This window comes from Oreochromis aureus, linkage group 10, assembly GCF_013358895.1.
Source record: "Oreochromis aureus strain Israel breed Guangdong linkage group 10, ZZ_aureus, whole genome shotgun sequence".
NCBI classification, from domain to species: Eukaryota; Metazoa; Chordata; class Actinopteri; order Cichliformes; family Cichlidae; genus Oreochromis; species Oreochromis aureus.
The window spans coordinates 27,464,967-27,479,190 of NC_052951.1; the positions used below are offsets into that span (position 1 = coordinate 27,464,967).

The 14,224-nt window shown below is 39.9% G+C and overlaps 1 protein-coding gene across 1 annotated transcript in view; it reads left to right on the forward strand.

Annotated features, from left to right (window-relative positions):
- The first annotated feature begins 1,416 nt into the window (after nt 1-1,416).
- Nucleotides 1,417-14,224, forward strand: part of tlcd3a (TLC domain containing 3A) — a 45,177-nt gene continuing 32,369 nt past the window's right edge. Inside the window, exon 1 of the mRNA XM_031747606.2 lies at nt 1,417-1,769. Coding sequence (XP_031603466.2) covers nt 1,639-1,769 — 131 coding nt within the window. The 5' untranslated portion in view covers nt 1,417-1,638. The remainder of the gene's footprint in view (nt 1,770-14,224) is intronic.

Here is a 14,224-nt window from a genome sequence, read left to right on the forward strand (position 1 = left end):
AGATAAGCCATTTACCTTGTGCTCAAACTGAACTCCATTTTTTCCTTTTTAGATTCCATAAGCTGCCCTCATTCCCGGAACCCTCCATGCTAGTATTCAGATGTGCAATAAACAGTGCTCTGTTTATCTATTTATTACACATTTCTTTACCATGTTGACCTGAAGCCAACATTAGGACCAGAATTATAAAACCTGCTCAACAAAATAGGTTTTAACAAAGAAAAAGGCACATTAATAGAGGATATTATATTATAAAGATATGTATTAGAGAGTACATTAATGTGTTTTGCTCAAAATTGATTAATAAATACCACAGTTAGAAGAAAACACCAATTATACCCCCTTATTCATATACGGACTAGCTCATTGCCAAAATAAAAGCAAAAAAAAAAATATATATAGAAGAAAACACATACAGGAAAACCTTACTGTTCTGTGCTCAGTAAAGCAGAAAAACACATCTTTAAATGTCTTTTTCACAGGACTGAATAACAACTTTAAAAAGAAAAAGGCCCACCACTGTTTGCACTAGTTAAACAAACAGAAATAAAGGATTAGATAAAATCTCGATGCCAGACACTCTACAAGCAGCTATCAGACACTACCTGACAGAGCTCAGCGAAGTCAGGTTAACTGACTTTAAAGAGAGTGTTAACTTGACAGCTGATAGCTGTATCTGAGACTGATGGCCTCAGATGAGAGGTGGACAGATACAGAGGCAGAGTCACCGGTGTTAATTCATTGGCGGAAGGTTTTTTTTTTTCTCTCTTTCTCTCTCTCTCTCTAAGCCCCATGGCTCTTTAACCTCTTTTAATTTGCTGTTGAAGGATTTTCATCATTTACATAACCCCTTATTTCCAATGGCAGAAGGCTGCTTTCAGCAGCAACAAATTACTGACGAGCTGCTGAGCACAGAGGACAATTTAAATGCCACACATGGCTTTACTCAGTCGCTCAGTCGATGGTGAATACTACACACGTCTCTTACTCATCTGATAATTTAGCTCTATCTGCTGACAAGTGCTCCATAACACATCCGTCACACAAACTTGGTGATGATATAACACTTGCACTGCCCCCAAGTGGAGAAACAAAAAATTGAATGCCTGCTTACGCAACTACTGATTTTGTTGTATGACTACTTTCGCTAAAGGACGTAGTTCGCCTATGTGTTATAGCACATACACGACAGCTGCAAAGGCTTTAATATTTAGATTTCAGTTAAGCTGAAAGCACAAGCCGCAATTCAATAAAACACTGTTAAATTACAAGTTGTTAAATTTACCGTAAATGCTGCGAAAAGGATGGCCTTCAAAATAAAAGCCTAGTGGGGTTGGTGTTGCGATTTTACCGCTTCCGCTAGGGGAAACACGCAGGTCAAGCCTTTTATTTTGAAAGTCTCCACGGGTAGTTGACATCTGTTTGCCGTTAGCTCAACACTGGTGCTGCTGCTGCTGAGCCTCGGTGGAGTGTGTGTGAGTGTGTGAGTATGTGTGAGTGTGTGCTGATGGTGGACTGTTCCCGGTAAGAGACGCCGAACCCGGCCGCGTGAAAAATGCCTCACAGCCGCGTGTAAACCGTCGAAGCTCGCGGAGGGGAGAGAGAGAGTCAGGTGTCCGGGCGGCTAGAGAGGAAAATATGAGCAGGATGTTGCAAGTTTTAGCGTGTGGCGCCGTAGTTTTCCCCGGTCTCTTCTTCGCCTTCAGGAAGATCCTACCGTGTGTGTTCAAACACTGGAGCGATGCCGACGTGGTACTGGTCAGCGAGAGGTAAACCAGCTTAAACTCACCACTTTATACAACACAAACTCACTAACTAGCGCCCGGTGCTAGCTTACTCCGCGCTCTGTAGCTACGGACATTTTCCCTCATCCCGTTAGCTCCTTGGTGTGTTGTATTTTTTTTCATACATGACGGAAACTTATTCATGTTGAGTACCCAGTGTGGTCATTTTAAGGAAGATATATTTTTCTATTTATTTCTAAATTGTTGTTGTGCTCCCTTTTCTGCAAATTGGGCTCAATAATCCCCGAAGAGTGTTTGTAACGGTGATTTGCAGATACAGCAAATCCAAACTATGGGTCCCCTGTAGGAAAATACCACAGCAGGCTTTAAAAAGAGTCTTTGTAAGCATGATGCACCAAGCGCTTTGTTATTTGTTTGCTTGATCGCGAAATCGATGATATAATGTGCTTAAAAAGGTGCACTAACATGCATTCAACTGTGGTCCGAAGTTTACATGTACTTATCATGGGCATGATTGTCATGGGGCTTTTAACGATTTTTTTGAATTGTTCTTTTTCCAACGTCGAATGATTTTACAGCATACATCTTTAAGGACTTTAAAAACAAGAATTGGTTGCACAATTTTGAATCTATTTTGGGTTTTCTCCAATCCACACAAACACAAAAGTATCCATGCAGGTTTAAATATTATATACATACATTTACTTACACCTTTTAATAAGTGAAGGTTTACAGTGTTAAACTGACATGATCATGGTCTGTTAACTTGTTAATGATCACTATTCACTACACCTAGTAGTTTCTCTTTGCAAAGGAAAAAAAAAAAAGATTTGTTTGACTGGACTGACCAATACTCAGAATAGTGAGAAAGTCCAAACTATCACCGTCAGCTGATAGGAAATTGGTTAGGATGTTCACGGATAACCCTGGAACCACCAGGGCTCAAGGCTGCCGTGAACTGGAAACTTCTGGAACAGCAGTGTCCTATAGTGAAATGCGTATTACATCGCTGTTAAGTGAGAGGTTACTGAGCAAAAAAAGAAGCCCCTGCCACAAAATCAACACCTTCAAGCTTGACTAAAGTTTGCAGCTGCCCATATGGACAAGCCAAATGTCATCCGTCCAGTCTCTTTTCGCTAATTCGTATTAAGGTCACGGGCAAGTGAAATGGCTTCTGGAGAAAAACTTTATGATCAGATGAAATAAAGTTTGAGCTATTTAGCTACAATGACAACAAGTATGTTTGGAGGTGTAATGCGCCATTATGCTTCCCCAGTTCTGTGTGTCACGCACCAGATTTGACATCACATCCTGTGGCGCTATGGCTGGTCGTGCACATCTCGATTTTTTTTTAACATGGTGCGTTGTGCTGTGGGTGCCACAGCTGGGTTAAAGACAAGAGTCTGCGGTCGTGCTGGTTTTTACTGCCATATTAATATTCCAGTACAGAAGCTCAGAGGCGTACAGATATACAGAGGGAGATGTTGGAACAGTTTGAGACTGAACACTTGAGAGTTTGTGGAAAAAACACTCAACAATGTCTTGGCTTCAAGTTTTAACTACTTCTTCTCCTATATCAGTTCTCATGTGATGTGCTATCGTCTGAGTGGTGACACCTAGCGTTCAGGAGAATACTGCATCAGCGCATATAAAAACAAATGAGTGTGAGACGATGTTGTGGTGGTAAGCAACGCAACCATTGTGGCAAGTATACTGGGGCCTTAAAGGTGACGCATTCCAGCCTAGGAACACTAACATCTGTCAAGCACGGTAGCGGTGGTAGCATCATGCTTTGGGGCTGTTTTGCTGCCAGTGGTACTGGTTCATGGAATAATAATGAAGGAGGCTTATCTACAAATTCTTCAATGTCACCTCAAACCAACTGCTAGACAGTTGAAACTTGGACACAGTTGGGTTTTCCAACAGGACAATGATCCCAAACACGAATCAAAAATGCTTTGGGATAGATAAAGCAGGTGAACATGAAGCTGCTGGAATAGCCTTCCCAAAGATAAACCTCAACCCTAATGAAAATTTGTGGACTATGCCTAAAAGCCGGGTCAGTGCCAGGAAACCAATCAATTTAAATCAACTCCCAATTCTACCAAAAAGAGTGATCAAATAGTCAGCCAGAATTATACCAGAAGCTTGTTGATGCCTACCAAAAACATCTGGTTGATGTGCACCTTCCTAAGGTGACATTTAACCACGTGGGGATGTATGTAAACTTTTGACCCTGTGTGGATTAGAGAAAATCCTAAATTAATTCAGACTTGTGCACCCTGGTTTTGTTTTTTAAAGTCCTTAAAGATGTATGCTGTACAGTCATTGCACCCTGGAAAAAGAAGAGTTCAAGGAAATCATTAAAAGCTCAAATTTACCATGAATTTCATCCCCATAACGATTGCATGTAAGCTTTTGACCAGAGCTGTATATAAAATGGTCCTAACTACAGTCTGACTGTAATATCCACTGATCGATGACATGAGTTTCTTTTTGCTTATTACTGAAAGCTATCCAGTATGCAGCAATTAGAAAAAATGTTTCTCCATACATAATACATCTCTCTGAAGAAAGTAATTTGTTACACTATTTGTTAGATTACTTTTGCCTTACAAAGGATTTATGCTTCTGTCTCAAATCACTGGCGTAGATGCACAAACCCGTGGAAACCCTACGACATAACCTACACTGTGCACCTCGCTGGAGATGTAACTACATGTAGCTTGGCAGCCCACAACTACTTAGCGCTGTCAAGTCCTCCTAAGCATTTGTCTGCTTTTTTGCTGCAGTTTGCTAATTTATCAGTGAAAGAATAATTATTTTTACATCAATGTAAGGAATAATAATCATAGATGTCAAAATGATTGCACTGTTTTTCTCTAGCTTTGTATTTTGTCCTATTTAATCTCAACAAGTCCTAAGAACAGTCAGTGATCACTGTCGGCCTCTCTTGGTTTTTATTATCGCTATTCATTTTAAAGCTCAGTTTTTAAAACCATACATTTAGAGCTGGGCGATAGAACGATAACGATATGTATTGCGAAATAACTTTTTCTCGATAGAAAAATTAAACTATTGCGATAGGCCTCATCTCTCTTGCGCTCTTAAAAAAAAAAAAAAAGAACAGCCAATCCAAATTAAGTAGCGCAGAGCCGAACCAATCACAGCTGCAGCGTCACGTCACGTGACTTGTTATATACAGCACAAGTGCCAAGCCGCACATGTGTATTTGTTTGGGAAGCAGCCAGCCGCCGTGCCGCCCGGGTAATGGAGGACATGAGTGTGCCGACTAGAGACAAATCAACCGAGAGCGTGAGCGAAGGCTATCGAAGAGAAAACAGATGATGGTTCCAATGCCGGAGAGATTGTCCAACAGAAGGGCCATAGAAGTTTCGTAGTGTGAAGGTATTTCAGCTATTTCAAGTCTGACAAAAAACAGAGTAGCGCGCACTGTAAATTGTGCCGAAAGCAAGTCTGGAAATACAATAAAGCGGTGCATGCTCAATCTCTGACTGAAAGCGCTAATTCGTCATTCGGCTTTTGTCAGACTAAAGTAACTGTTAAAACTGTTTGAAAAGCTAAGCTATACAACAAGGAGAGATTGAGAATTTCCTTTTAGTTCTCAGTTTATTTGATATTGACAAAAGTTAGTCAATTTTGTCTGTTCTTCTGTAAAACAAACTAAGATTTATTTTTTTAGAATTAATATTTTGTTTCTAAGTAGAATTGACAATTTAGTAGTCTGTTTTGTTTGTTCTATTTTGAAACTTAAACGCTTTAGCGGCTGCCCTTTGTGTAGTTTGCAATATTTGCCTTTATTTATCTGAAAAAGTCTCATGTTCCTTGAGTACATCTACCCTGTTGAACTTATTATGGGAAATAAATATTTAAATCAAAACAAGCTGCTGATTATTTCAAATATAGTTATTTGGCTTATATCGTGATATATATCGTTATTGCCTGAAATGGAAAAAAACATATCGTGATATGAAAAAATCTTATATCGCCCAGCTCTACATACATTGTAACTACAGCCCAGCTCATGCAGCAGTATATTAATGACTAACCTCGTATTGTGGATGGATTATCTCAGTTGTTCTCCTGACTGAAGTTTGGTCTGTTAACTTTTATCAAGTGGAAAAATGTTAGCGTTCATCCTCCAGCTTCACTGTGTTTATGTTATGCTAACATAGCTGTGTCGCTAGCGATCATGTAGCACATCAATGGGGATGTCCAAATTCATGGGTTGCATCCTCCTGAGGATGCATTTGTAGACAGATTACATCACAGCGACGCGCCGAAGGCTGTCCAAATTCGTAGATTCCTCCGAATGCAGCCGACAAATGCGTCCTCCCTTTCCCTGAATTTGAAGGATGGGTCGAGTGTGTCCTTCGTGGCCCACCATATCCCAGAATTCATAGCGTGGCCCAGCCAAACTCCAGTTTGTAGCATTTGCAGCCGCTACTAAGTTTTAAAATTACTCTTATTAATCTTTCTGGATCACAAAATAAACTTTTAACATATTTTCAGGCGAGAATGTGGGTGTGTAAACTTCAAATATCTGCTTGGTTTATCAAGATATCGCATATTTGCAAAAGTGCTTCAACGTTTTTGGAGACGTCTGTTACCCACCAGCTCGATAGCTAGCCGAGAGCTCGAGGGTCACTGAAGCCGCCGAGAACGGCACAACTCCCTGCACATCATTTTCAGATCACCGCGGACTTTCGCTACTCAGGTTAAACGTAATATATAAGTCACTTAGACAACCTAAAAATGTTATTGTTTGGCTTTTTTCAGTGTTTTATTTGTTCATGAGTAAATCGGTTTGGCTGAGATTAAAGTTATTAGATTAGATTAGATAAAATAAAACTTTATTAATCCCCCGGGTGGTTTTCACACAGCTGAATAAACGTCAAGCAGAAAACTGATTAAACAGAAGTGTGAGGTGGTCGAGAATTTACACCAGTGTCCTGTTATATTTTAGGTAGCAGGGAGCAGACAGCTGAGTTTATTAAACTCCACCGAGACAGCGGTGACGCTAATCAGAAGGCTAGACTGTCCAATTTCACAGCCGTTTACTTCCGGCCTACCCGACCTTCTGAGGACCCGGCCCACGTAGACCGTGAAGGCCTGGTCCTCAGGAGGATGCAGCCCATGAATTTGGACACGACTTATATATACCAGCTAGCCCAACTTCAGTAACCCTACAAACGTCACTGCTGTTTACTTCCCTGTCTTCATTTATATCGGAAGTGTTAGCAGGGCTGTACGTCTTAATTTTTTTCAGAAAACTCTCAGTCATGGTATATTATATTTAGATGGAAACTAGCGAGCTAACTCCCTGCTAACTTCTAACTCTGTTAAATTTAATAAATTCTGTTTTCATGGATGCCTGGTAACTTAATTGATACACCTGGTAAAGCAGCCATCATGTTATTACAGATGGAAGAATTTAGACAGTTTTTCAAGTCTCAGTGATGCCGCATTGTTCGTTTGACTTTGGGACCTGCAGCAGAGTTTGGACCCAAACACGACTAATAACGTCAGACTTAAAGACCGGATAGTGCTAATTTATGCAGCATATGCAACAGAATAGGTTAGACCAGCGGTCCCCAACCACCGAGCCACGGACTGAGTCGTTTGGTACTGGGCTGCGAGAGTTGAGGCTCAGGTGTGAAGTTTATGATTTTCAGTTTTTTTTTAATTGGTAATTCGGTTTCCCTGGGTCTTTTCCCATGTTGTAGTTGTGTGTCTTATTTTGAAAGAAATAGTTACGCGTTACCATAGCGACCAGAGAGCATTAAGGGGCAGAGTTGAGGATGTTACTTTCAATGTTGTTGGCGCATCAGGAGGACGCTGCTAAAAAAGTTACACAATTACACAGTGAACTTGCGTTTGTTATTATAATTACAAAATACAACAGTTTTTGTCTTGGTTGTATCATTTTATTTTGTTGTATTTATCTGCGACACCTTAAAGACCGGTCTGTGGCGCAAAAAAGGTTGGGGACTGCTCTGTTAGACAGTAATCAAAGACTGTTTATAAATACTAGATTTAGCTTCTGGGTCTAAAAAGTGACTTTAGTTTTTACTTCTATTTAATTTAATTAAAATGCTTTTTTCACTTCTTTTTAGTTTAGTTTTTATAATAACTATGGTTAAAAATGCTTAGCTTGAGTCTTCAAAAACAACTTGTCAAACCAATCAGTGACATTTCAGTTGCCACATCCATATTTTATATACAGTCTAACTTTTAAATGGCATCTAGTTTCTTAAAAGTTAAGAAACAATAGCGCAGTTTTCAGATAAAAAAAATCTTTTTTTTTCCCGAGTAGAAAACAATCCTTAATAACCTCACAGTTTTTCCCATTCATTACACCATAGAATATTGCTGATCTACTGATATCAGCCAACCACAACTATGCAGCATCAGCTGAATTCTAGTACTTTCACTCCAGTAAGTAGTCACAGAGAAATCCCAGGAAGTTACATATTTTATTAGAGTTGAACAAGCCACGTGAATGATTTATAAAATAATTACATTAGAAACATTTTTAACTTTGCATCTTATTAGTGGGGGGGCAAATGTGAGCAAGTGTGACTTGCTCACATTTGCACAGTTCAGTTGAGCGCTCATTTGTAAGCTGTCACTCTAGCTAATCCTCTTCTGAGCGCTGGTCAGGGCCGACTGCTGAGTTAGCTATGCACTGAAATACACCGAAGCCTACTCCCGAATAACGCTTCGGCTAATTTACAAATGCTCAGCTATCGGAAAACCTCGTTCTTACAAGCCACAGTGCCTGCGGGATGTCGCAGTGCTCACCCTCAACCACTAAACTGGCCTTTAATGTCTCCATCTTCTGCCTGTATCATGCTTTGTATCACAGGCTTCCCATTAAAGGACTTTTATAAAGCTCTAAAGTAGCATAAATTCGACACCTGAAGGATTTGTGTGTGTTAACACCAAACAGTTAGCTTTATTTTAACTGTAAATGCAAGTTAATGGAATAATTGTGGAAGATACGATCATCTCGGCATCAGGGTGATTTTAGAGCTCAGCAGGGACTCCAGTTCCTTCTGTTGTTTACCTCCAGCCTCTCGCTTTTCCTCTCATCTCTGTTAGCTGATTTAACACATGCGGGGCTGAACTTTTCATGACATTACTGGACCAAGAGATGGATCAAACATTTGCTGACTATGACCAACAATCAGACATGAGCTTTAACATGCCACTTTTCCCATATGTCCTGTGTGAAAAGGTGCAGGTAAAACTCCTGTTGTGTGCCACATGGCACATGCCCATGGGGTGTATATACACATGGAAATGTGCCCATAGGGTTTAGGGTGTAACTTTTTTCTCCAGTTGAAGCATTTTAACTTACCCAAGTCTCAGTCACACTAGAGAAAAAATAGCAAATAATCAAACCTCAAGACTAGAAAAAATCAGTGGTTGCCTGGTTATTGAATTGAATTTTTGCTCTCAGCGACTGATTGCAGCACCATCAACCTCTCAGCGGCCACTTTTGGTCACACAGGTTGCCGTTTCCGCACAACTGGGGTCTTACCCGTCCACACTGGAGTCACTCTTGGATAGATTTGTGAAGGTTTGCAAATGTATGAATTCAGACAGATAGGCAGCACATTACAGTTGGAGTTGGTCTGCGCCAATCAACACAACCCATATGCACCCCCATTTATTTCTCCAAGGGAGGATACAATAGAATTAAGCACACAAACTTGAGTTAGTGGAATTTAATGCCAAACAGCAAATCTTATTTTGCCCCAGCAATATGTGTGATAGTTGTCACTAGGAGTTTATTTGGAAAGAGGGTGGGAGATGTTATCAGAACAAGTGCATACCTGTAATGTCTAGATTTGGCACAGTGCTTAAATGTTTGCATATCAAGTGGCTGACCAAAATGACCATCAAGCCACCAGGAAATGTGCTGCTCTCCTGGCTCAAACTCAAAATTTCCCATATAGGCAGCCAGTGACGTTCCAGCATCCATTTGTACAATCAAAGGGTTCTGATGGAAGAGTGGGAGAGTGCCTTCTTGCCATGAAATGCACTTTACCCTGTTTGCTTTTTTTGGTTCTGCTGTCACTTTCTTTTGCTCTGCTGCAGTGCCCATGGACCTACACATTACGTACCCCATTTACTAGAGGAACGAAAACACCACTTCTTGCTGTCAGACACTGTATTTGTGTGTGTGTGTGTGTGTGTGTGTGTGTGTGTGAGAGAGAGAGAGAGAGAGAGAGAGAGAGAGAGAGAGAGAGAGAGAGAGAGAGAGAGAGAGAGAGAGAGAGAGAGAGAGAGAGAGAGAGAGAGAGAGAGAGAGAACACGAAAGAGCAAGTAGTCCATGTGTAACAAACAGTCAGTGCGAAGACCTGGCTACACTGAAAGGGAAGCTGAGGTTGTTCACTGGCCTGACACAGTAGGGAAGAAAAGACAACATTACCGAACAAGGCAACAAAGCATTCTTCCCCTTTTTCCCCACTGCACTCTCCGCACCCCGTCGAACTCAACTTTTCAGCTGCAGGGGGGAGAGAGGGGGTTATTGGCGGACACACAATGAATTGGCTGTATGAACTGAGTCTTGTGACAGAGTATGAGACCATACAGCCTTAGAAGGCAGTAAGGCCGGTGTGAGGGGATTGAGTTTGTGGGGGAAAGAGAGAAGAAGGCCTGTTAAGTTTTCCTAGCTCAGACCTGTGGTTTTTGTGCTTGAGTGTCACATGGCTATTGTTCATTTGCTGATGCCGGCATCATGGCCGTGGTCCCCCACCGTAAACCTTGGTTTGAGCTGACTGCAGGTTCAAGCAGGAAACCACAAATACTCTCTTTGTTTCTCAGCACTGCCATTTGTTAGTGCACCATTAAAAAAAAAAATAAAAAAGAAAGAAAGCACACTTTTGACCTTCTAAAACTAGCCTGAGTATGTCTGGGTGCTTTGTGGCTGTATGTGTAGTACCTTGGTGGATCTATGGGAGCTCACTATCAATTCACGTTAAAAGGTGTGCTATCATCATAATCATGACAAAAAAAAAAAAATGCATGAATGGCATTTTTTGCTTCCCTTTTCAACTTCATCCACTTAAAAAAATGACTTAGCTTCTGAAAAGTCAAGTACTCTTTTTAATGGCAACCAGAGATGATACCTGTGGATGCACAAACGTCCTGTAGAAGTCTATAGATAAAAAGGCCCTCGACTTTGACCTCTGTTAACACTTTTCTGATGATGTGAGTCAGTTTTCTAAATTATGGTCATTCTGAGAAGGAATTTCAAGACTGTGCGTGCATCTTTTAAACTGTTTCTGATCCTATACATTACTAAGTCAGTTAGCATAAGGTAGCTATTACACAAATGTTCAAATGGGAGTAAAAGGTTCTGTGGATGGCTTACTGACAAAGAGCTCATTAATAAACCACGACTCAGCCAGTTCATTTCAGTACTAACAAATCTTATCTACCCAGGTTTAGAAATTAGTAGTAAACTAACAAAAATGGAACAGTGTAAGTGCAGGTTTCAGCGTTTCTCTCCAGAAGTAGCAATGCATTTTTGAGAGGAAAGGGGGAACCGATATATTTCTGATATAAGGGCGAACTCTTCTGTTTGAAGTTGCTGGGGAACTGTCTGGTTAAATCTGACAGCTCTGGTGAGGCTCAGGATTCATCCAGCAACATATTAATAACTAGCCTTATGTTATTACTGAGCTCATCTCAGACTTTCTGTTGACCCATTATGAAAGCGTTAGCAGGGACTTTTATAGAGTAACAACAGTTTGTCCTTCATCTTACAGTTTGTATTAACCTAAGCCTAATTCTGTAGCTGGACACAATGCAGAAGATATTTTTGTCAACTATTCAAATTTAATCCATTCAAGTGTTATTGTCAGTAACTGCTTTTTTTTCCCTCACAGAAATACTTTGGACAGAACCAGTATATCATCTTTAGATGTCAACTTGTTAGCCTTAAGCTACTAATGTCTAAATCAGATAGACTTTGTAAGTCCCATTTTTCATGCATGCCTGTATGTTAAACTTTATTGTAACACCTGGGAGAACAGCCACGCCTGATGGTTTTAGTGTTTGTTTGCCTTTGGAAACTGAAGGAGTTTATGAGAAACCAATAAGCTTGGTTAAACAGTCAGCTGACTTATATCTTAAAGGATAAATAATTAAATTAGTCAATAAATCTTAGTGAACTCTATAACACTACATTAGTAAAGGCTAGATCTTTGCCATACCTCAATATAATTAGTGTTAATATATGTACATGCGATTAATTTTTACTGGAAAATTGAAAATGAAAAGTCCTTAGCCTAGAATTTGTGCAGTGTTAAGTACCCCAGTTCTCAAGAAATATGTAATCATTTTCCTTGGTAGTTCGCTCAAGCCTCTCATCTATTATTTACAAGGGCTAAGTAATTATCCCACTTAGCTTCACAAGATATTCAATTTAAGGAGGTCCAGTTAGAGACGATTTCAACAACTGGGTGTCAAATAAAAGTGCAGTATTTCAGTGTTATTAATTTCCGCAATGATGTGGAGGATACTTTAATAATATTAAAATCATAAATAATTAATAATAATAATAAAATAATAGTAAAATGTTCTTTTTCCTTAAGTGCATTTCACATGTACACTGTCTCAGGTTCTTTTTTTTCTCTTATTTAGCTACTTTATTTATTTCTTTGGACTTCTGCATCTCGTATTGTTTAGACCTGCTGTGAGTACATGATTTGATCGGCTGGAAAACTCATAACATGGGTTATATAACTGTAACAAGCTACAGTTCATGTGATTGGTCTATGTGTTTCCTGTGTACATACTGTGGCTACAATAAAGACAAAAGAAAAAGCTGCGCAGATTAAAATAAACGTGCCGTAAATACAAGAAAAGTTGCTCAGAGTAAAATAAAAACATTATGTCAAAATCTAGTAATAGGTCTGTGTCCAGATCTGGACCATCATGGTCCAGCTATTGTTGATCTAGTCAGTACAGTACTGGGGAGAAAACCCCCCAAATCAGATGATCCAATGTGAGCAAGCTCTTTGAGATGGTGGGAAGGAAAAACTCCCTTTTAAGAGGATGAAAACCTCCGGCACCACCAGACTCAGCGAAGGCAGCCGTCTGTTGGGTGGTGGGGGGAAAACATAGGCAGACAAAACACACATAGCCTGGTAGCATGTGTTTGTCTCCTGATGAGTAGGTGGAGATGTAAAACAGACCCATCGGGAAAATCCGTCAACAAAGCGCTGTGTTAAATGGGCGGCTGTCTGTCATGGCCGCAGTGACTGCTGGGGAATAAAGGACATGTTTTGTCATTTCAAAGCAGCTTAGTGTCAGTGCTGCCAAGTTGGAGAGCGTCCAGGGAGCGAGCTTCTCTGAGCAAAAGCAGTCATTCATAGTTTAAAAAAAAAAAAAAAAAAAAAACACTCAAAAATTAAATTGGTGAAATAATCCAGCTTTCTGTTTAAATTGAACAAAATAACTCTGTTGAACCAAGAGAAAAAATCAAATTCTCTGTGATTGTTCACTCATCAAGGCTACAACATCACAGCCACTATTTATTTTAAAAAAAATTTGTTATGAAGTTGCTATAAACGTAAGCAAATAAATATAAAACATAAGTCAGATCTCAGTTTAGGAGTTACTTGTTGCATAGGTGCGAGGCCGTTGAATGTTATGCATGCCTTTCTCCACTGCAAAGTGACACTTCAGATAAAGATGTACCAAGTTCTCCTATGTCACAGGTCTGTTTATAGATGAGGAAAGTTGAAGCCAAGTACTGCTAATCCCGTCACGGTACACTGAACTCAAAGGTTCGACTGCGCAAGCGGCTCACCTGAAGCAGCACTTGTGTAAAACTGACCTGTATTTGTTGGGCTTTGCCCTGTTCCTAGAGCTATGAATCACATTGAAAACAGGCATAATTTCACTTAGATTGAAATAATTTGTTAAATTTTCTTGTAGCATGTAGTTTTACCAGCTCAGATCTGCTGAGAGTGAATTTTATTTGACCCAATAATTTTCCACATGGCATCACAAAAAACTAAGCCAACACCTGCCTTTTTATTTTGAGTTTATTCATAATTGTAGCAAAGATCAAACTTTAAAAGCAAGATGATAATAATAGGGAGTGTAGTAACACAAATATTAACTTGAGTATTACACTGGTGTAATCTTCTAAGCAAAGTGTTTATAGAAACAAGTCTTGGCACTAGGCAGTTATCTTGGCGGCACCTCCTTTAGGTAATTAGTGTGAAGCTCAGGGAGAGACATAACTTCAGTTTCAGTGGTAACCAATTAAATCTCAAAAACATTTCACAAGTATGCTGAAATTTCCCCAGAATAATTTTTTAAAACTTTTTGTCCATGTAGGTTTTACTTAATGACACTGCTGCTTTGTAGCTTGATTAATGGCTCAATCCAGACGGCTGACGCAATCAAGCTCTGTAGCCAACTAGAGGAC